The following is a 23918-nucleotide window of genomic DNA, read 5'->3' on the forward strand; positions in this document are numbered from 1 at the left end:
CGATCCAGTGGTTGGGAACTATCTGTCCAGCAATATCTTCTTATGTATGGAGACTTTTGGAACATTTGTTTTACGCATTAGAAGGGTAGTTATCTGTATCACCATCAGCAAAAGAAATGCAACATTTTGAAGAGTTCTGCACAACACGGAAAGTCTTCGACGAACCTAAGATAGGTAGCCTAAATAGACCAACTATTGAAAGAGCTTCAAATGAAGAAATAAGCCAATATACAGGATGAACCGTAAGTAATATCATTAATTTCATAGGGTTATTCTTTGAGATATTTCAAACAAAAATGTTTGATACAATTTTACCCGTTTTGACTTCCTTTTCAAGATAAAAATTGTTTTATATGAACTATTTCGTATCGTGCTTCAGGAAATCCATTCATTTAATTCCAAATATGGTCAGCCAATTTAAAAAAGCAGTGTATTATAATAATAAATGATTGAAAGAACTTTAGTTTTGTCCCTTAAATGTGCAGAAATTTGAACTAAACAAATGTAACATTTCGTTGTGCAAAGGAATTCCAAATGTTACATTTGCTCGGATGAAATTTCTGAACATTCAGAGGACAAAACTAAAATTCTTTCAATAATTTATTATCATAATACACTTACTTAATTACTTACTTACTGGCTTTTAAGGAACCCGGAGGTTCATTGTCGCCCTCACATAAGCCCGCCATTGGTCCCTATCCTGAGCAAGATTAATCCAGTCTCTATCATCATATCCCACCTCCCTCAAATCCATTTTAATATTATCTTCCCATCTACGTCTCGGCCTCCCCAAAGGTCTTTTTCCTTCCGGCCTCCCAACTAATACTCTATATGCATTTCTGGATTCGCCCATACGTGCTACATGCCCTGCCCATCTCAAACGTCTGGATTTAATGTTCCTAATTATGTCAGGTGAAGAATACAATACCTGCAGTCCTGTGTTGTGTAACTTTCTCCATTATTCTATAACTTCATCCCTCTTAACCACAAATATTTTCCTAAGCACCTTATTCTTAAACACCCTTAACCTATGTTCCTCTCTCAAAGTGAGAGTCCAAGTTTCACAAACATATAGAACAACCGGTAATATAATTACTGTTTTATAAATTCTAACGTTCAGATTTTTTGACAACAGACTGGATGATAAAAGCTTCTCAACCGAATAATAACAGACATTTCCCATATTTATTATGTGTTTTATAATTATATATATAATATAATTATATATATATATATTCATAATACACTGCTCTCTTAAATTGAGTGAGTATAAGGTAAAAGTTGGTAATATTATGGTATGAGTAATATTGTGATAGTTCTTTTTGAGAATTTATTACAATTTTACTGAGCGAGAGAAGATCGGTTTTTTTTTTTTTTTTTTTTTTTTTTTTTTTTTTTTTTTTTTTTTTTTTTTCCGTATTAAGGCAGTAGTGTCAGAGTTGTAAGTTCCGAAACCGGTTGTGGTGCTAGAGACGTCCAGTCGGAGCGTGAACTTGCTTATGTCTATGGAAGCACCGGAGCACGCAACGAGTTATAGTGGAGCCCTCCGCTCCGTTTAGGCTGTGTCTGACAACGCTGTATTAAGGAAATGTTCGTGGACAAGTTGCTGCACAAAACCGGTCCTTCTCTCGCTCAGTAAAATAGTAATAAATCCTCAAAAAAAAAAAAAAAAAAAAAAAAAAACTATCACAATTATACTCGTATCACAATATTACCAATGTTTACTCTATTGGGAATTAAATCAGTGACTTTCCCAAAACACACTATGATATGTTTTATATAAAACAGTTTAGTTTATTATTTCGAAAAGGAAGCAAAAGTGAGCAAAACTGTATTAAAGTTTTTGTTTGAATAATCTTCTGAAATTAATGACAGTACTACAGTTAACCCTGTACAACAGTAAAAGGCAGACGACGTTTATGTGTGCTAAACCGGTTCCCTAGTGAATGCTCTGTATTATCAATACGGATAAAAACGTATTGCAGGACTTGGAAAGAGACTGCAAGTTCAGCATCATATCTGTTTCGAAACTGGAAATACATATCCAGACCTTGATTAGGACTAATAAGAAGGAAATTTATCGTTTATAAGTACTGGACTACTACAGAATAAATTGCTACAAGGGGAATAGAAAGATGCGGAAATTTAACTATCTCTGCTTTTATTTTGGCCAACGTTTCTCGCTTCAGAAAAAAAAAAATAAAATAAAATGTGATTTACGGCCCCGTTAAATAACATATGATTACATTATCAGAGTTTCTATAGCTGGTATTTACTGAGCTCTATAAATATTATCGCCCATGCCTTCACTCCAGAGGAATAACAACGCCTCTATGATAGCTGGCCGTGTTTATATCAACAGATCCTAAAACAAGCGAATAACCGTAATGGAGGCACTCTCGAGTCACGTTGTAAAATATACAAATAACTTTTTCCCTGAGGCGAAATAGACGTAAAATCTGTTGCAATCAGGATTCCACCCTGGGTCCGTGCCAAACCCGCAAATAAGAGCACAATGCCAACGCCATATTAGACAAGGGCCACTGTGTACGACATGGCTTCCTGTTTCACAGGATTCTGACGTCAGAAACTTTAACCCTCCGAGCCACAGTGGTCTGTTCTGATAGGCCTACAACCAGATAAATCCGAAAATAAGATCCTTCGAATAGTTGTATGTTTCAAATGGGTCATTGCATGTCAACTGGTCTTGTACCTAAAAAAATGTTTTCTATAAATAGTAATATACGTTACAAGAGCGGTATGTTGACGTTTTCATGTTCGAGGAAAAGATTGAAAAAGCGAAACGTAGTTGAGCTTTTTTAATTTCCGAGAATATGAAAACAAACATACCGCTCGTGTATCGTACATTACTTTGTGCGAAGATCGTTTATTACATACCTGAAAGACGAATTTCTAATTAGTTGCAATGAAATCTCCATCTTGGTTTCTGTTTAATGACGGCAACTTCGGAAAGCCAAAATAGCTTTCTTCAACATTGTTGCTATAAAATGTTTTCTGTGTTTACTATACTCCAGCAGGCCGTGATATACGTCTGTCTTTTTTTCCCCCAGTCTATAAATGCGAACTTAAAACAAACGGTAAGGTTATGTAATGATTTGTTTTTCATTTTAATATTTTAACAATATTATTTATATAACATATTGCAGTAATAACATCGGCATCTGGAATCTTGTTGATTTTTTCACGGCTTCCTTAATGTTACTTGTATCAGGAATGCAATAAGTTTCGTGGAGTAGTAGACTTTACTTAATTTTTACAAATATTTAAAAACAATAATTAACATTGCAATTTAGGTGAAATTGCAGTGGTAAGTTTCCAATTTATAATTATTACTATGTTAAACGTCTCTAAAAATAATATGTTAAAAGCCTAAAGCAGTAAAATGAATGTCGCGCTTAAGCGGTAAGAAGAGGGAAATTGTTGTGTGTGTTACGTTGGGAATACTGAATGTGGTATTTCACACTTACCGCGTATTGGTTCTGTGCGGAAAACAAGCAAATACGCACGATCTCGCACAAAAGTATGTTTCTGTACGTTAAAATACGCAACATAATAAAAAAAATAGCATTTTGAAATAAAAAAAAATAAAAAGCTACATGCTACCATAAACAGTTCAGTTAAATTGTGTTAATTGATTGATAATTTCAATCGTGGTTTTGTTTCCTATGTTGGCTATAATGGGAGTTCATGGATCTGAAGGCGTATCTATGGAGAAAACTTCTGTCATAGTTAAAAAAGTGAAACATCCAAGACTTATAAATAAGCGTGGACAGTTTGTTTTTTTTTTTTTTTTTTTGAAAATTATTAATTTTCACAGTAAAATCAAACGTAAAAGTTTGTGATTGCATTTATTTCCTTTTATATGTCTAATTAGTTTTATTTTCAGATGTTTGGAGAAAATAATAATAAAATAATTTAAATTTCATATTGTAACTACTCTGTCACACCCGTAACATCTTATAAATATTCTGTATGCCTTTGATAAAATGTAAATCCAACTTTAAAAAAAGGTAATCTTATTCTGAAAGTCTTACAGATACAGAATAAAATTGTTCCACTCTTTCAGAACTTACCACTTAGCAGAGTTCCGGAATGAACTACATGAATGCTCAATGCCAATGGGAAATTTTGTCACACCCGTAACATTTAGTCGTCCACTCCCCCTTTTCTTCGACAAAATACGAGTATATGAATTTCATAATTATGGATCAACAACTAGGTTACTAGAGATATATACCATAGCTCTTTCAACTGCTTACAAGATAAAAACAATTGACATAATCTTAGGCCCAATTGTATAAAACTCCCTGACTAAAGATCAACTTTGATCGAAGATCGAAAAGTAAACCGAGTTCAGACACTTCTTCTATTGTATAAAACTTTTCTGCGATCAAATTACCTTGGTTCAAATGCAATCTAAGTTCACATGAAAAGGATTTGGCAACATCGCATAAACAGGTGAAATACGTGATGCGCGGACCATGTTATACAGGTTTGTTCAGTGTTGCCAATCTAGCAATTTTAACTCTTTTTTCAACAACAATTTCTTTTAACTTTTATATTGCTTAAATAGGGATTTAGTGACCTTTTTAGCACCCCATAGTGACACAATTTAATCTTTCTTTGTTGATAATGAGAAATCTAGCGACTTTACAACTACTTTTTCGCGACTTTCCGTATTACACTCTGTTGGAGACACTGTTTTTTTTTTTGCAATGTAAATAATGGCGGACAATAAGAAGAAGGTTGACTGTTCTCCAAGTTTTATCATGTTATGGTGTTTGATACTGCTAAACATAATAAAGCTTTATAAAACGACAATTGTCGTTTAGTAATACAGTTAATTAATTGAACATTTATGAATGTACCTATCATATCCATTAATAATTAATGGTTCTTATAAACATAATATAATTATAGGTTATGTTATTTGATATTGCTGAACACGATAGAGCCTTATAAAATATAAGAATGTTTGTGTATTAAGGCAAGAAATTTAAAGAAATACATATGTACCTAACATATCTATTAATATTAAAATAATGGATATTTTATTTGCACAATCTGTCACTCCTATATTTCAAACAGAAAAGAAATAACTGAACTTGGATCATCTAACTTAATCGGAGAAATTTCTTCAGTCAAAGTTGACTTTAGTTTGAGACAAATTAATCTCAGATTAGACTTTATACAACACAAAATTCCAAGTTCAGCTGAAACAAGGATCAATTTAACTTCTGATCTAAGATTAAATGGTTTATACAATCGGGCCTTAATCTTTTAGTCGCTGTAACTAAATATATGTCACATCCTTGTTTATTCTGTTCTGAACCTTTTTCCTTGCTCCTTCAAAGATTTAAGACAATTAGGCATTGTGTTGAAAACGTTAATACATGAATAGTGAACTCTTTTCTTACCTATATACGACGAATATCAGCTGAGACTAACAGGGGATAAATGAAGGCCTGATTTGTGTCTTCTATTAAAATTATGAGTGCTTAGATTAGTAGTAAAATATAAAATCTCATGAAGGTAACAGTATACTCAAAAAGTAAGGTTAGTATAAGATGACTTATAACTTCAGGGAACCAGAGAAAAATTACGTTTAAGGCAGGTTTCCGGTTTATTCAGGTTCCGTTTTAGACAGGTCTTACTCTACTTATACCTGAACATTATAATTGGATTTATCCTGTTTATATTCACATCTTGAAATAAATACTATATTAAGCTACTAGCCGTAACCGTGCGCTCCGCTGCACCTGTTAGAAATAAATATAAAGTAATTACATAATTAAAATAGGACGTTTGATCCAGGGAACATTCGTGTTTGATAGAAGGATAAATCGTTTAATATGTTACTTAATATAAATTGTATATAAATAATTAAAATGCTGTCATTTTGGTCCAGAGAGCAATCATTTAGTGCAATGACAATTCCTTTAACATGTTTCTTAATTGTTATTACATGCAACCATAGTTTAATGAAGATTGACATATCATTTAGTTTTAATGTGTATATTTTATATTACTTGCTATATGTTTCAGAAGTTACTGTAATAACATTGTAGAATTATGTCCAGCTAGAGAAACTACACGTTCCAATGGTGAAATAATAATTAAACAATTAATTAGCTTCCGATATTACTTCATACAAACACAGAAACATTCTCTTAGGCTATGTAATAGCTTTCGATTTTTGTTGTCCAAGGCCCCTTATAGACGAAGTCATTTGTTTTTATTTCAGTACAGCGCCTTAGATGGCATTGTTATTGTAATTTTAAAACTCATTATCTCATTAAATATCAGTCCTAACAAAATTTTTCAAGGAATAAAACTTATCGCAAATTATTTTTAAAGAAACTTTTGTTATGTAACATTTTTCACAAAAATCAATAATAAGCGAGATATTTCGATTTATTTAATTCAGGCCCCCTTATAATCCCCCTTTTAAATAAAGTATTTTGAATGCCATATAGCTTGACATCTAAGTTACAACGAACTTAATTTATATTCCAATTTTCATATAAATCGATTCAGCCATTATCGCGTGAAAAGGTAACAAACATCCAGACAGACAGACATACAAACAAAAATGTCAAAAAGCGATTTCCGGTTTCAGGATGGTTAATTATACATGTTAACACCAATTATTTTTGGAAAATCGAAAGTTACCAGAAAAATTTTGGCTACAAATTTATTATTAGTATAGATGAGATCTAGGCCAGTTTCTATCTGATGTTTTTCCAATTCACTGCGGGCTAAAGCAGGGAAATGCACTATCACCTTTACTTTTTAACTTCGCTCTAGAATATGCCATTAGGAAAGTTCAGGATAACACAGAGGATTTGGAACGGGTTACATCAGCTTCTTGTCTATGCGGATGACGTAAATATGTTAGGAGAAAATCCACAAACGATTAGGGAAAGTACGGAAATTTTACTTGAAGCAAGTAAAGCGATAGGTTTGGAAGTAAACCCCGAAAAGACGAAGTATATGATTACAATATGTCTCGTGACCAGAATATTGTACGAAATAGAGATATAAAGATTGGAGATTTATCCTTGGAAGAGGTGGAAAAATTCAAATATCTTGGAGCAACAGTAACAAATATAAATGACAGTCGGGAGGAAATTAAACGCAGAATAAATATGGGAAATGCGTGTTATTATTCGGTTGAGAAGCTTTTGTCATCTAGCCTGCTGTCAAAAAATCTGAAAGTTAGAATCTATAAAACAGTTATATTACCGGTTGTTCTGTATAGTTGTGAAACTTGGACTCTCACTTTGAGAGAGGAACAGGGATTGAGGGTTTTTGAGAATAAGGTTCTTAGGAAAATATTTGGGGCTAAAAGGGATGAAGTTACAGGAGAATGGAGAAAGTTACACAATGCAGAGCTGCACGAATTGTATCCTTCACCCGACATAATTAGGAACATAAAATCCAGACGTTTGAGATGGGCAGGACATGTAGCACGTATGGGCGAATCCAGAAATGCATATAGAGTGTTAGTTGGGAGGCCAGAGGGGAAAAGACCTTTGGGGAGGCCAAGACGTAGATGGGAAGGTAATATTAAAATGGATTTGAGGGAGGTGGGATATGATGATAGAGACTGGATTAATCTTGCTCAGGATAGGGACCGATGGCGGGCTTATGTGAGGGCGGCAATGAACCTCCGGGTTCCTTAAAAGCCAGTAAGTAAGTAAGTAAGTAAGTAAGTAAGTATAGATGCGATAAGATATTATATAAAAATGTCTGATTAAACTGCACTCTCAAACCTTAAACCTATTGTACATAAGCCTGTTATAGTCATTGAACATTCCACAAAACAACTTCTGAATATCAGCGCGGAAACTTAGGTCAGAATTCAGACGCTGTTTCACGGAACACAATTTTCGATGCCTGATCCAGCGATTACAGGACGTCAGACATCGTAGAGTGAAAGAAAAAACCTATGGTCTTATCTCTTTCAGGTTAAATAAATACTAAATACTGCGTATACACATTGGCGTGAATATTTTTGGGGGCTGTGTTCTCGGCTTGTGACACGCACAACATCTCATAAAGCAACGTTTGCTTGTTGCAGCTGCCGTACCTGATCAGCGTGGAGGTGTCCAACAAAGAAGCCCTGGCCACTCCTCGGCTGAACGTGTCCTCGAAGGGCAATGTGCCCACGGAGCCGCAGACGTTTCAAGTGGCGCTGCCCTGCAGCGGACTCAAGGACGCCGAGGTGAACGTGACGCTCAACATTAACATCACTCTGCATCGCGCCACCAACAACGTCACGGCGCTCGTCTTCAAGAGGCGCAAGATCTGCCTCAAAGGTCAGTCAGTTCTTACTTTTGTCATTGTGTCAAGAATATTAGCCTATAGAAAGTACACGACGTACTGTTCTATCTTTTATTATCCGGAAACGGAAAGGAATCTGCTTCTCACTACTTACGCACTGTTTCAATGGTTCTGTAGCCTCTGGAGAACGCCGCCAAAATGTTAGTTAATGCAACTTGTTCGACTTCATCAGTAATTATTTCAACTAGGAAAATGCATTATTGTATAGTGTAACTGTTACCGTCGAAATCCGTCTAAACCAGTTTCAGCTGCAGCTGTACTCTTTGATCAAAACAGTCAGGCCCTGTTGTACTATCAAAACCTATAGTCGCGACGCTGTTATTCCCGACGTGACTCCTCCTCTTTGCTTACGTCTTAGAAAGTGAAGGCTCTATAAAGTCTAGATAGGTAGTATCATTCGCCATTTTTGTTCTTTCGTTGCCGAGCTACCATACGAGGAATCTATTTGCCACACCGTTAAACATTATCATGTCGTAGCTCCTATGATAATAAATCAAACGCACACTAATTCAGCAAATAATTGAGCAGCAAATAACATCCTCGTGTGCTTTCTGCGAACGCCAACGAAAGAGCCAAAATGGCAGGCGATTATATTAAGTATTTATCGAGCCTTAGTAAATGCATAACGTCTTCATCAGCGAATCACAAGACGCACACGTTTAAATGTAGCAGATCTGCAACGTGAATGGCTGCCGGAAATTAGAGCGACGGGACTATAGTTTAAACAAACAAAAACATAAACAAAAAGCTTATATGCAGAAACTACCACAAACCTAAACAAACCAAAACCAGTGTTGCCAAGTCAGCGATTTTGTACCTAAATCTGGTGTTTTCAGGACTATGGTCAGCCACAGAATTTTACCGTCAGCGGCTAGCTATTTATTTGGCGTTTTTTTATTATTCCGACAGAGGGAGACGATATTTTTAAGTTTTTTTTTTCTGTAAGGATATTACAATAATTGCTTTTATATGTACATGCGGACAACAATGTTAGTTAATCATAAATCAAAGTTTAGTATGATATTATCACACTTTTTCGTTGTGCGAGTATAAAATATCATCGTTTTATGTTAACACGATTTGGTGCAACCACGTCCATTTCCTGCCTTATCCATTGATGTAAAAATAATGTATGCTGTATTCGTTAAACCCTTAATCTGATGTATTTATTTATTTTTATTGCGTTATTTTACGACGCTGTATCAACATCTGAGGTTATTTAGCGTCTGAATGATATGGAGGTGATAATGCCAGTGAAATGAGTACGGGGTTCAACACCGAAAGTTACCCAGCATTTGCTCGTATTGGGTTGAGTGAAAACTCCTGATTAAACCTCAACCAGTTGACTTGCCTCGACCTGGATTCGAACCCGGGCCACCTGGTTTTGCGGCCAGACGCGCTGACCGTTACTCCACAGGTGTGGACAGTCTGATGTATGTGTTGTTTTTATAAATAAATTTATGTAGGACAAAATTTTTATTCGTAAAGAATAGATAATTAACGGAATTATTATTTTCATTTATGATACAATATTATTTAATTTATCATTACGCATTATAGTTTATGTAACACGGACATACTTAAAACTTAAAGCCAGGCTCATTGTTGGCAGCTACGTCTCCAGCTCGGTGTGAAATCAGATTTCGAACCTACTGGTTCGATCGTGAATGTAATTATTTTTCTGAAGTGTCCAGTATATTCTACTGTACATCTGCTTCATTCAGTTTTGAAGAAATATGCTGCGTAAAACTCTGTACGAGGATGAAGACGATTTTCCATGGAACATTGAGCCTACAAAGTGATACACACTTACAGTTTAGTCGATATTTACTCTGACAGTGAATAATTAGAAAAGGGAAAACGATTAAGGGTAAAAAAATATTCAAATCGAAATTCTTTTTTTTTTTTCAAAAAGTTCGGGGGTGGGGTTCAAACTCGGTAACCCCCCTTGCGCACGCCCCTGTATCTTCTTACTCCAAAATATTTTCCTAGGCACCTTATTCTCGAACACCCTTAAACTCTACCTCTCTCAAAGTGAGAGTCCAAGTTTCACAACCTACAGAACAACCGATTATATAATCTATACTAATAATAAATCTGTAGCCGAAATTTTTCTGGTAATTTTCGATTTTCCAAAAATAATTGGTCCTAACATATATAATTAATCACCCTGAAACCGAAAATCGCTTTTTTTAAATTTTTGTTTGTATGTCTGTCTGTCTGTCTGTCTGTCTGTCTGTCTGTCTGTCTGTATGTTTGTTACCTTTTCACGCGATAATGGCTGAACGGATTTCGATGAAAATTGGAATATAAATTAAGTTCGTTGTAACTTAGATTTTAGCTATATGGCATTCAAAATACATTATTTAAAAGGGGGGTAATAAGGGGGCCTGAATTAAATAAATCGAAATATCTCGCTTATTATTGATTTTTGTGAAAAATGTTACATAACAAAAGTTTCTTTAAAAATAATTTCCGATAAGTTTTATTCCTTGAGAAGTTTTGATAGGACTGAAATTTAATGAGATAAATGAGTTTTAAAATTAAAATAACTGTCATCTAAGACCGTGTAATGAATTAAAAAACAAATGACTTCGTCTATAAGAGGACAGGTAAGATTAAAATAGCTTCTTATGCACAGAAAACTTGATAGGCTATTCTGTACATTCGTTTCCTGTATTTCCTAAAATAATTTTTATGGCCAAAGGAGTGGTCTCTGGATCAAAATGATCGCATTTTAATTATGCAAATACAATTTAAATTAAGTAACATAATAAACGATCTATCCTTATATCAAACACGAATGTTCCCTGGATCAACTGTCCTATTTTAATTATGTAATTACTCTATTTATTTCTAACGGGTGCAGCGGAGCGCACGGGTACGGCTAGTAGGCCTATATTATAAATTCTGACTGTTTTTTTAAAGCAGATTAGATGTAGATGAGAAAAATTTATTATTATTATTATTATTATTATTATTATTATTATTATTATTATTATTATTAAGTTATTTACAAATTCTAGTAGTTCATTGACCCGTTGTAGCCTCAACAGATTCATTCCACCAGCTTGAAGATAGTTTTACTGATAGTCTGATGCTTATAATTTGAGTCGGCCATCTGGTGGCAACTCTGGCACTCTGGTCTCTTAACAAATGAGAGCGATGGCGTCGCCGGTGCCGTACCACGCGTCTGATGAAGTCTTCGATTGTCTCGCGTCATAAATCTGTCGTCCTTCGCTGGACCGCTTCAAATACGATATGTAAATACCATAAGACCGCGGGGGGGGGGGAGGGTGAGGCTGGCGAAACGAAAACAATGGGTTGTAAAGCCGCGAGCTAACAATGGGCCATCAATGTAACAATCAATCTTGTAGCTTGTTTGCATAGATTTATTATAAAGTCATGCATTGGTACCCACAGCCTCGGAGCGCTGGATTCTTACCAGACAAGACGTACACAGCGGGCGTACTCTGAAGTCCATGTCCGTTTATAAGTACTATATCGCCAAGAAATATAAACTGATGTTACCGGCTCAAGTGATAAGAATCTATAAAAAGAAATGAATCGGGTTGTGAAAGGAACAGAGATATGTGGTTATTTTTGGGATGTAACATAGTGAAATAAGAGACAGAGGTTATTCCAATATTCGCGTTTTGTCTGTAGCTCATAACTTCATAAGGAAGTCCTTATAAGGAAGGCGTCGTTACCTCGATCAGGCGTAGGTAGAAAATTTCTGCACTGGAGCAGGACTTTTGTTGCTGTAATTCGACCGGGGGTGCACCTCAGGGTTCAATTTTAGGATCATTGCTGTTCTTAATATAAATAAGGTTATTAAATAACTAACACAGCTGAAATCGATGTAATTCTAAGTAAACTGAGCAGTCAAGATGAACTAATCGGCCATGAAGTATGTGAAGAACGGAATTTAACTTATCGTTGTTTTCCGCACACTACTCTCTCTTTCGTACCGGTATCTTAAAAGTTCCCAGGGGACCCCAGCGTGGAGGTGAGGAGAGTGGTTGTGATTACTTAGGTTCTGCGCACTTCACCGAATAGAGAATATAATTAATTAATAATAATATATATTTAATCTGACAGGATTAAGGCCATGAGGCCTTCTCTTCCATCCTACCAGATAGCACATATAAATACAAAAAAGAAATACAGACGCTGATCAAAATAATACAAATTAAATTAAAGCCCTATAGATGATCAACAGGGTCAAAAGAACACTAAAGAGCTCTCATCGAGCTAATACAAGAAAAAACAAAGAAAGAAAAAAAAGACAGCAATGATGATAGTGATAACTGATGATAATAATAATAATAATAATAATAATAATAATAATAATAATAATAATAATAATAATAATAAATACATTACATGTTAATTGCCAATTTTACAACAGAATAGTTACAATATTTACTCTATGTCATGGGTTAAGCCGAAGTTGCGCAACCTGACAGGTGTTCAAAAAGCAATTCCATAAACTAGAATGCGATTGTTAAATTAAAATTTGAATTTTGATATTGTCCGACAGTCTCTAACATGGTCAGGGAGACAGTTCCAGAGGCGTGGAATAGATATGCTGAAAGATGATGAGTAGAAGGATGTTCTGTGCAGAGGACTAGAAAGAAGGTACATGTTCCGGGTTCGAGGTAGTGAAAGGTAAACAAAACGAGATGTTAGGTAAGAGGGTGTGGAGATGATTTTAAATAGTAATAAGAGGGAGTTGAAGAATCTTCTTTCTTTAAGTGGACTCCAAGACAATTCTAGTGACGATGTAACATAATCGAATTTTCTAATGTTACAAACGAAACGAACGCAGATATTGTGAACACGCTGTAGTCTTTGGGCAAGATCAATATTTAGATTCGTGAATAGAGAATCGCAATAATCGAATTGGGGCATCATTAAAGTTTGGATCAGGTTCTTTTTAAGGCTGAGAGGTTAAACGTTGGTTAAGTGTCTGGGGGAATGAATTATGGAAAAAGTTTTCTTACATATGTAGGTCACTTGACTTTGAAAATTTAAATTTGAATCTAAATATACCCCTAAATTTTTTACTGTCTTACTATATGTAATTGTGGTATTATTTATTTTTATATTTGATACAGTGGCTAGATCTATTTTGTTTAATGCTCGTTGGTGGCCCATTATTATAGCTTGTGATTTGTCTAGATTTAGTCTGAGTCTAAATTTTTGCGCCCATTGAGCTACAGATGCTAGATCTTCATTAATTCTAATCACAGAGTCATTGATTGTACAAGTTCGGGAATGAATGTAAAGTTGTAAGTCGTCAGAGTACAGGTGGTGTTTAGAATATTTTGAGATCTTTGTTACGTCGTTTAAAATAAGAGTAACAAGAGAGTGCGATGGAGTGTGAGGGCGCGCTCGGACAGAGCTGAGACATTTTTATTGCTTGATTTGACACTATGTTTACTATTATTAGTATTATTATTATTATTGTTATTATTATTATTATTATTATTATTATTATTATTTACGAAATGGAAATATAAAAATTGGAAATTTATCCTTTGAGGAGGTGGAAAAATTCAAATATCTGGGAGCAACAGTAACAAATATAAATGATACTCGGGAGGAAATTAAACGCAGAATAAATATGGGAAATGCCTGTTATTCGGTTGAGAAGCTTTTATCATCCAGTCTGTTGTCAAAAAATCTGAAAGTTAGAATTTATAAAACAGCTATATTACCGGTTGTTCTGTATGATTATGAAACTTGGACGCTCACTTTGAGAGAGGAACATAGGTTAAGAGTGTTTGGGAATAAGGTGCTTAGGAAAATATTTGGGGCTAAGAGGGATGAAGTTACAGGAGAATGGAGAAAGTTACACAACGCAGAACTGCACGCATTGTATTCTTCACCAGACATAATTAGGAACATTAAATCCAGACGTTTGAGATGGGCAGGGCATGTAGTACGTATGGGCGAATCCAGAAATGCATATAGAGTGTTAGTTGAGAGGCCGGAGGAAAAAAGACCTTTGAGGAGGCTGAGGCGTTGATGGGAAGATAATATTAAAATGTACTTGAGGGAGGTGGAATATGATGGTAGGGACTGGATTAATCTTGCTCAGGATAGGGACCTATGGCGGGCTTATGTGAGGGCAGCAATGAACCTCCGGGTTCGTTAAAAGTAAGTAAGTAAGTATTATTACTACTACTACTACTATTATACAGTAGTTACTGATGCAATAATAATAGTAATGATTTACCTAAAATGGTATTCAAGCAAGGGAAAACGAAAGTCCATATGGCAAAAGAAAATATAGTACAATGCAATTATTATTATTATTATTATTATTATTATTATTATTATTATTATTACTACTACTACTACTACTACTACTACTACTACTACTACTACTACTACTACTACTACTACTATTGTCATTCTAAGGTCTCCGGCGGGCACAGTTTTCTCCCATACTTTAAAACTGCACTGACTGTATGGTAAAATATTTACTGGTGCGTTAACATACGATCCACGTGGTTGAAGACAGTCTGGCAAGATTCTCGGGTCTGTAGATTTACAGTCTAATTTTATTATTTTCGATAAAACGTGTGACAGCACAAATCAAACAAATATCGCCGGAGCAGATGCCAGATGGATGTGAATTCGCTGCAGTGTAAACAAACAGCGACTTCTTTTGTTGACGGAAGTGAATATTCCCAGCCGTGTTTGTTGTAACTGTTTACGACTGCAACCCAGCGTAGCTAGGAATTCATATAATGCACGGCTGCTCCATAATGGGGGGATAAAACTACGTTAAATAATCACGTGATGGGCGATAAATTCACACGGTTACCAACGCTGTTGCTGGGATCTTAACATCGCGTTTTCAGTTGCACCGTTTATGAAGCAATTACTGTGGCTTGATTTGTCTAGAATGCCGAAATAATGGTATGGTTAATTTGTTATTGGCTTATCAGCTGTTTCCATCATTTATCAGCATCATTTAACTCATAGCAAGATATATTTATAAGTAGGGTACGGATTTTTAGTCGTTAAAATGTAATTTTAGGTGCCTAAAATAGGCTTAAAAGTGCAGGAATTAGTCTCTAAAGAATTGCAAATAGGCTTTAACAAAAAAATAATGTTTTCTTTAAAATCATGTTCCAAATCATCAGGAATTCACTTCTAGAATTTAATAATTTTAAATGCTTATACACCGTTACCACCACTACTACTAAACAAGAACAACAAATATGTAACCAGTTAGCTCTATACATAAACTAAACAATTAAATGTCAAAAATAAGTTTTAGACATAAATTCAGTACAAAAACAAGTCAAATATAATCAATTTTTACCAAGCCTTGTCCGTTAATGTCCATAATTAGCTTCACAATAAATTACTAATACTTTTTCTAAATTTTCAACTAAAAAACAATACCGTCTGTCACTCAACACAAATTTGTATGCTGGAAATGAGTGCTCCACATCCACTGCAGCAACAGGAGCGTATTTCAATTTTGACACTAGTTGGACAGGAATATTACATTGTAGGCCTAAATCCGTGTTCTTCCCTGCTAGGATATCTGAACCAGTACGCAAGTCCTTCAGTCCTGCTTTTGTCTGCAGAACTTGCTCCAGTTTATCCCGTACTTTATTTCCAACAGAACCAGAAACATTTCGAATTTAAAATACAAATTTTCGAAATGAGAATGGGTATTTTGACCTATTAGAGATAAAACATACATAATAGGTGAAAATAGGGATTTTTAAGTGCTATTAAAATACCAATTTTAGGCATAGTTTTGTATGAAACATGTTCTTGGAAGTTTTTATGAACTTATCTTTTAAGGATTAAAATAAGTTTTACCTAAAATCCGAAGTCTATTTATAAGCCCTCTAAATATTTGTACGCTATCACGAACGCTAAGACATTAAACTATTATTATTATTATTATTATTAGTAGTAGTAGTAGTAGTAGTAGTAGTAGTAGTAGTAGTAGTAGTAGTAGTAGTAGTAGTAGTAGTAGTAGTATTCACAGTTGTCTGACAAAGAGCAGGTCTTTTCTTGCAAACCCAGCATTCTCCAGTCTTTCCTATTGTCTGCCTTCCTCTTAGTCTCCTCATATGATCCGTATATCTTAATGTCGTCTATCATCTGATATCTTCTTCTGAACCGAACTCCTCTCCCGTTCACCATTCCTTCCAGTGCATCCTTCAGTAAGCAGTTCCTTCTCAGTCAGTGACCCAACCAATTCCTTTTTCTCTTCCTGATCAGCTTCAGCATCATTCTTTCTTTACACACTCTTTCCAACACAGCTTCATTTCTTATTCTGTCTGTCCACACACTACATTCTTCTCCATATCTACATTTCAAATGCTTCAAGTCGCTTCTCTTCACTTCATCGTAATGTTCATGTTTCTGCCCCATACTATGCCACACTCCACTCAAAAATTACATTTGATGTCACGATATTAGATATCTTAGAAGAGGACAGCAATCTTTGAATTAAAATGGAAGCCTGGGGATTGGTAGAAGAGAGGGGGGGAGGGGAGAGAAGAAAAATTTAGATTATGGTTTATTTAACGACGCTCGCAACTGCCGAGGTTAGGCCTATATCAGCGTCATCGGTGTGCCGGAATTTTGTCCCGCAGGTGTTCTTTTACATGCCAGTAAATCAACTGACATAAGTCTGTCGCATTTAAGCATACTTAAATACCATCGACCTGGGCCGGGATCGAACCCGCAACCTCGAGCACAGGAGGCCAGCGCTATACCGATTGCGCTACCCTGACCGACAGGGGAGAAGAAATAGAGAAAGATGAAATGAGAAAATACTAAGAAAAGTGAGAAATTTAAACACGGTACAAATTATTATGTTGAAGAAAAATAAAGTTAGAAAGAAGATAGTTCTGGACCAGAAGACTTTGTTGTACTCGCATCATGGTGAATTCAGACGTGACTTTATATGGCGAGCTTCTCGTGAAGAATAGACAAAGGCGCCCCTCCCACCGGGGAGGTCTATAAACCGGGGCCTAATAAAGAGAACAGCCCGATGGCGGCATTGATATGCATGTGATGGGGCCGCGGCTCGACAATCCTGCTGTGCGGACTCTTATTTACTTCCTCAGTGTCATAAATAATGACTGGCGATCCGGGTTCATATCCAAGTGAGGTCAACTGGAATTTGTGACGGACAAACGCGGCGTTGTGCAGATTTTTGGATATAAGTTAGGCTATTTCCCTTTTCCCTACCATAATTGAAACATTTTTGTCCATTGTATATTGACAGGAGCTGGTTGCTAAGCAATGCGAAAATATAACTTTTATTTTGTCACAGCTTAGTTTCTAATATTCAAAATCGATTTATTTATTTAAATACTTATTTATTTAAATATTTATGTATTTATTTATTATTTATTTATGTATTTATGTATTTATTTATTTATGTATATATATATTTTATTTATCTATCTATCTATCTATCTATCTATCTATCTATCTATCTATCTATCTATCTATCTATCTATCTATCTATCTATCTATCTATCTATCTATCTATCTATCTATCTATCTATCTATCTATCTATCTATCTATCTATCTATCTATCTATCCATCCATCCATCCATCCTTCCTTCCGTCCGTCCGTCCGTCCGTCCGTCCGTCCGTCCGTCCGTCCGTCCGTCCATCCATCCATCCATCCATCCATCCATCCATCCATCCATCCATCCATCCATCTATCTATCTATCTATCTATCTATCTATCTATCTATCTATCTATCTATCTATTTATTTATTTTAGCCCATTCCTATTCGCTAAATACGTACTAAAAGGTCTGACAATGTGCTTTACTGCTTGCAAGAAATTCATAAAATTATGAAGTTTTCAATAATAATAACTAGACTTCGCTGAATTGCCACACGCACCATGCAATCAGGTTGCCGATATACGGTAGTATAGAAGAGGTGAGCGGCCGCCCGGTCTCGTAGTATAAGCAGTTCATGTTAAGAGATGTGACCGGTTCAAATAGATAGAGTAGCTACAGCTGATGTATATCTATGTAAGCACTTGTTTTTGCATTACTGTGGTTGGAATTGTCAAAGCTTAACATTTGTTCAGTGCAGACAAGAATTCCATCACACATACTACAATGAGAGTGTTGCTGTTCCAAATTATTTCCCCTGGAATACCCTTACCCCCGCAGCCAGTCTTGACCCGTTGGGAAACGTGGTTGGATGCTGTTAATTATTATGCAGAAGATTACGGCAAAATAATGGAGGTAATTGATGCATTGGATAGCACAGACAGTTCCGCTGTTGCAGCTGTAAAATCATTGCCTTCTCAACAGCTATTGGAAGATATTCTGTTCTTTGATTCTAATTTTAAAATCGTGTCCAAAAGCATCATCCTGTTAGAATCGTCTAAACTACAACTCTCAGAAGCCCTTAATATAGTGGATAAATTATCACAAACTGTTATCCAAAATAACAATTCATTAATTTCAGAAAAAGTGAAATGTAAGTTGAAAAAAACATTATTGCTAAAAATTCTGCCTATTCACAACTTCGTATTATAAATGATGTGCCATCAGGTCACGACAAGACATCTGAAGTTGGTGTACTAAAAAGTAGTGACTTTCCATTCTTAAAATATGTACGTATTACATCGTGCGATCTTGAACGTACATTTTCCCAAAATAAAAACTGTTTAAGTGACCATCGGTTACTTTGCAGTCGCTCAAAATGTACGTAACTCTTCACTGCAATGCACATATTCAAGGATAATGTGAGTACCTTACATTGAATTTTAAGTGTTAATATATCTCACTATAAAATAATTGTGTATTTACATGTTTAGACATTTCCTACTTCAATGATCATTCATTATATTTCTTGAATGCAGGATACAGGTTTTATTGTAACCGCAGTATACTGCTCAGTGTTTACATCAGAGGCATACTCCATCCGTTGCACGCCCCCTTCTCATACAGTCTATACCGCGTGCGCAGTAAACCTTGCGATTCTCGTGGCAATTCTACGAAGTCTAATAATCACAGTACGACGACATGCATTGGTAAATTTTTTTCCTTTTCTTATATTTCAAATTTGAAATCAATTTTAACTGCATAAACTTAGGCTATAAGTAAAATAAGGCACTTTTGCTATAGATAATAGAGTTTCTTTAAATATTATAGTCTTGGAGTATATTTGAATTTTTAATAACTTCAAAATTTATTTTTTCTCGTGTAATGAAATTTAGGTTAGAATAATTTTAACATTTGCATATTCCAATAAATTTGATAGAATAGCTTTATTGTAGCCTACATTTGGTAAAGTAGCCTGAAAATTTTAGAAGTGTAGCTCAAATAGTTTTTGTACAAAGTTTACTCATAACATGGAAAGTGTAGGTTTCTGAAAACAGCTTTTAAGGTTAAATTTTTATTATTGACCATTATGGCGTCACAATAAGCGTTTTTATTGAACATAAATATTCTCGTAATATTTGTAACTTATATATGAAATTGTTCAGAAGAGACTGCTTTTTAATATAAGGAAATGGAAAATTGCAATTTTTGACCATGTAACGACTAAGTCCCCTTAAGTCCACCGCTGTGGAGTAACAGTTAGCACGTCTGATCGTGAAACGAGCAGGGCCGGTTCAAATCCTGGTTGGACAAGTTACCTGGTTGGGGTTTTTTTCCGGGGTTTTCCCTCAGCCAATTGAAGCAGAATTGCTGGGTAAATTTCGGCGTTGGACCTCGGACTCATTTCGCCATCATTAATCAGTTAATCATTATCCATATTCCATACCACAGCCCGGATTAAGTTCACGGTGCGGTGTGCTGTACTTGTACAAGAGCGCGGCTGTATTTTCATCCTACAATCAAGTGATAACAACAATCCAGGTTGCCAGGCGACGATATAAAACAAAAGATGCGAAAACAAATGAATGAGGTGTATAAACATTTGAATACTCTTTCATATTTAAGTATAAAAATATAGGGGTGCCATTTGAAATTTCAAAATGGGGGTGGCTGGGGGTGAAATCTAAAATGCAATTAAGTCTGGTTTCAGACTTCCCCCTTAATATCTAAATTGACGCGCTTATTGTTTAAATTAATTCAATTTAACTAATTAGTTATTTAGACTGGGAAGTTTTGAAATGAAAGTCCTGTATATTGAATTCCACTAATTTCCCACAAGGGAAGTACCCCAGCTCGAACGGCTAAAACAGAGTGTAAATGGGTTTAAAATACAGAGCTGCGCTTGTTCTACCACCCATCAAGGTTATTTATCTGTAAAACTCCGCAGTTGTGTACAATCAATGATTGAAAAATAACGAATCTAATGACTAGAGAAGCGCAAATCGCTGAAGAAACAACCCTGTGTAACAGACAGTTATGACAAGCAGATCCACAAAATACGTAAATGAGGTATTATGTGCCAATAAGCTACACGACATTTGCTTTAAATGATATACGAGTATAGGGTATTTCAAAAGTCAGTCCAAACATTAAACCGCTATAAATATTATAATATGAGATAGGGAAAAAAAACAAGAACATCACAGTGTTGGACAAACAACGGGGTTTACAAAACATTGGGAAGAAGTTCGCCGTTCTCTTGTCCAACGTACAGCTTTCTTTCTGCGACACCATGCACAGCATTTTGGAGATAATGTCTTGGAATATTGGCAATTTCTTGCGAGATGGCGTCTTTCAGTTGCAGTAGGATTGTTGGATGTGTCAGGAAAACTCGTTCTTTAAGGTAACCCCACAACCAAAAGTCGGCCGGATTGAAACCTGGAGATCGCGGAGGTCACATTGTTGGAGTGAAGGTAAGTATTCACTTTGACTTGCAGTTCCTTTATTTGCTGGAGAGGACGTTCCAGAACATGTTGGAACTCTCATACCCATGTGCTGTTTCTTCTCCACCATCAGACTCACAATCACTATTCCTATCCAATATGTCGGTATCTACTTCTGATAATTCCTGGTAGTATTTTTGCATTATAATGTCACGTAACATGCATGCAAACGGCTCATCCTCACTCCAATTACATTCCTCATCATCCGATATGTAAGTTCGACGTACCTTTTCGCGCAGCAGGTAAACAATTTTCACAGGATTAATTGACTTCAGCCTACTCATGTCTGCCGTTAGTACGTGCACTTCACTATTGAACACCGCAATGGTCTCGCTCGTACTGTCTGTACAGCTACGACGTAGTGAGGCCAGTACGCTAACTTTCAGATGGCGTTAGCGGCCGCACACGTAGTTTTACAGATGAATGGCATTGATAGCTATTCGAACAGGTACAACATTATATTTTAAACGCGTTTGCAGTCGGTTTTAGCCGTTCGAGCTGGGATACTTCCCTTGTCAGTATTCTCTCTGTCTCTCCCCTCTAACTTGAGCAGGCAGATGAATCTGGGGGCTTGAAGTGCATGTGACAAAGTTGCAGACGTTTCTCACTGGCAGTAACTCGGATGGAGATGAAGATTGTAAGGACAATAACGATGACGACGATGTTCCCAAGCGCTGTAATGAAAACTTGGCTAACTCGTCCAACAGCTGCGAAGTTGGGATTGCTATTATGTCACCTGAGAGTTGCAGGCCGTGTTTTATGAGTCAGGAGAACGACACTTGCAGCTTTATTACGTGCTGCAGACGTATAGTGAAGCACACGTCACTGCACGCCCTATTGAAACTTGATGTGCCAGACACACTAAACGACCAGCAAACATCGTGAATTATGTATATTCTGTGGCATGGAACGCTTGGAGAGGATTTGATTATCTTGTGTAATTATTTTGTTTTCATAGTAAGATTAAGACTTCTGAGACGTAGGATTAAATCGTATTTCACCGTATAAAACTGTATAAACTTAAAATAAAATAAAAATGCTCATAAAGCATTTGAATAGCAATTTATAAATAATCATTTTAGTTTTGTGTGGTTAATTTTTCATATCTTATTTTAGCTGTCACGTATTTATTTATTTATTTATTTATTTATTTATTTATTTATTTATTTATTTATTTATTTATTTATTTATTTCTTTGTTTGTTTCTTTGTTTGTTTCTTTGTGTATTTTCAAGGAAAACTAAATATAAAAATCTGATACGACAGGCAGAACTTAATGACCTAGTTCAGGTCTTTCCAAGCAACACGCTAAACTATTAGGTTGTTTGTTTGCTTGTTTACTTGTTTGCTTGTTTAATTATTTATTTATTTATTTATTTATTTATTTATTTATTTATTTATTTATTTAACTAGCCAGTGAGCACAAATTAAAATTGTAAAACAAAAATGTTTCTAGCCACTACCGTAAGTGCAGGCTCGTGTACGGTGTGGTCTTAGTGAATAATATAACTTTTAGCTGTCATAAACCAATTGTTTAATTTCTAAATTCTAAAGAGTATTGAGAAACTGGGAATTTTTTTATTTCAGACTTGGTGTCTTTGATATGTTCCATGTCGATGTACGAACGAATTCAACTATTAGCGTAGCTCAGACAGTAACGCGTTTGTTTGCTGATGCGGATTATTGTGATGTACCGAAGTAGGTATATTTCCGTGGAGTAATTCTGCGTTGTCATATGATGAAGGATGGGTGGAGTGGAGAAAAATTCTCTCCGGCACCGGGACTCGAACCCAGGTTTTCAGCTCTACGTGCTGACGCTTTATCCATTGAATCCTCTCAGTTTAAGTTACACCTTCTCGTTTCACTTTAGTGGCCAACTCTCATCCACTGTGTCACAAATGTGTGACAGTGGCACAATGTCCAACACACTATGTGCAGAGGTGCACTCATTATGAGTGACTAAGTGGTCGGGATCCGACGGAAGGAGCGCCGTCTTAAATCGCTAAGTGATTATTTACGCATATCATATTATCACAGTCTAGTATGTACAGTCACAAAACTCAATGTAATAAATATGCATCCATAGATAGTTGCTAACCACTAGGATCGCTACTATCGCCTCATTACAGACAATGCGAAATAGTACCTGCCCAGTCTATTGTTCCTAGCAACCTCAACAACTCAACCTTCGTGACTGTATATATTAGACTGTGATATTATTGTGATGTACTGAAGTACATATATGATATTTCCGTGCAGGATTTGAGTGATGCAATAGTATAACATTATAAACTTTTTCTATAATAATTTTATATAACAAATTTAATAAATAAAAGTATTAAAATGTGTATACAATTATGTAAGCTTACCTAATGTATTGTCTCTTAGTACATGAATATTTTTCAAACATTAAGTACTGCTGTACACATTTACAATAAGTTTCACTTATGACACGCGTAAAAGCTACAGTTTTTTTTTTTTTTGTACTTGTGTTTTGCTGTGGATTTCTAACAACGTGTACAATTTGAGGAAGGTTTCGACATGATCTTACTAACAGTTCCGTTGTAAGTATCACTACAATTAAATAGGAATGGAAAACTCTGAGCCGAACTGTAGGCTACATCAGAGGCAAACCCTTTGGGGTTTCGTGTTGGGAGCAACATCGTCTTTCCGTAAGAGCATTTACTCAGAAACGATC

The 23918-nt window shown here is 35.6% G+C and overlaps 1 protein-coding gene across 2 annotated transcripts in view; it reads left to right on the plus strand.

The window, feature by feature from the left end:
* LOC138692777 (tyrosine-protein kinase Dnt-like) overlaps positions 1-23918 on the plus strand; it is a 508961-nt gene that overhangs the window by 410384 nt on the left and 74659 nt on the right. For both annotated transcript variants that reach the window (XR_011330129.1, XM_069815980.1), the window contains exon 3: positions 8105-8342. Coding sequence is in view for 1 of the 2 variants with exons in the window: in XM_069815980.1 (XP_069672081.1) it covers positions 8105-8342 (238 nt within the window). In the remaining variant the exon portion in view is untranslated. The remainder of the gene's footprint in view (positions 1-8104; positions 8343-23918) is intronic.

The sequence above is a fragment of the Periplaneta americana genome, chromosome 2 (assembly GCF_040183065.1).
Source record: "Periplaneta americana isolate PAMFEO1 chromosome 2, P.americana_PAMFEO1_priV1, whole genome shotgun sequence".
NCBI lineage: Eukaryota > Metazoa > Arthropoda > Insecta > Blattodea > Blattidae > Periplaneta > Periplaneta americana.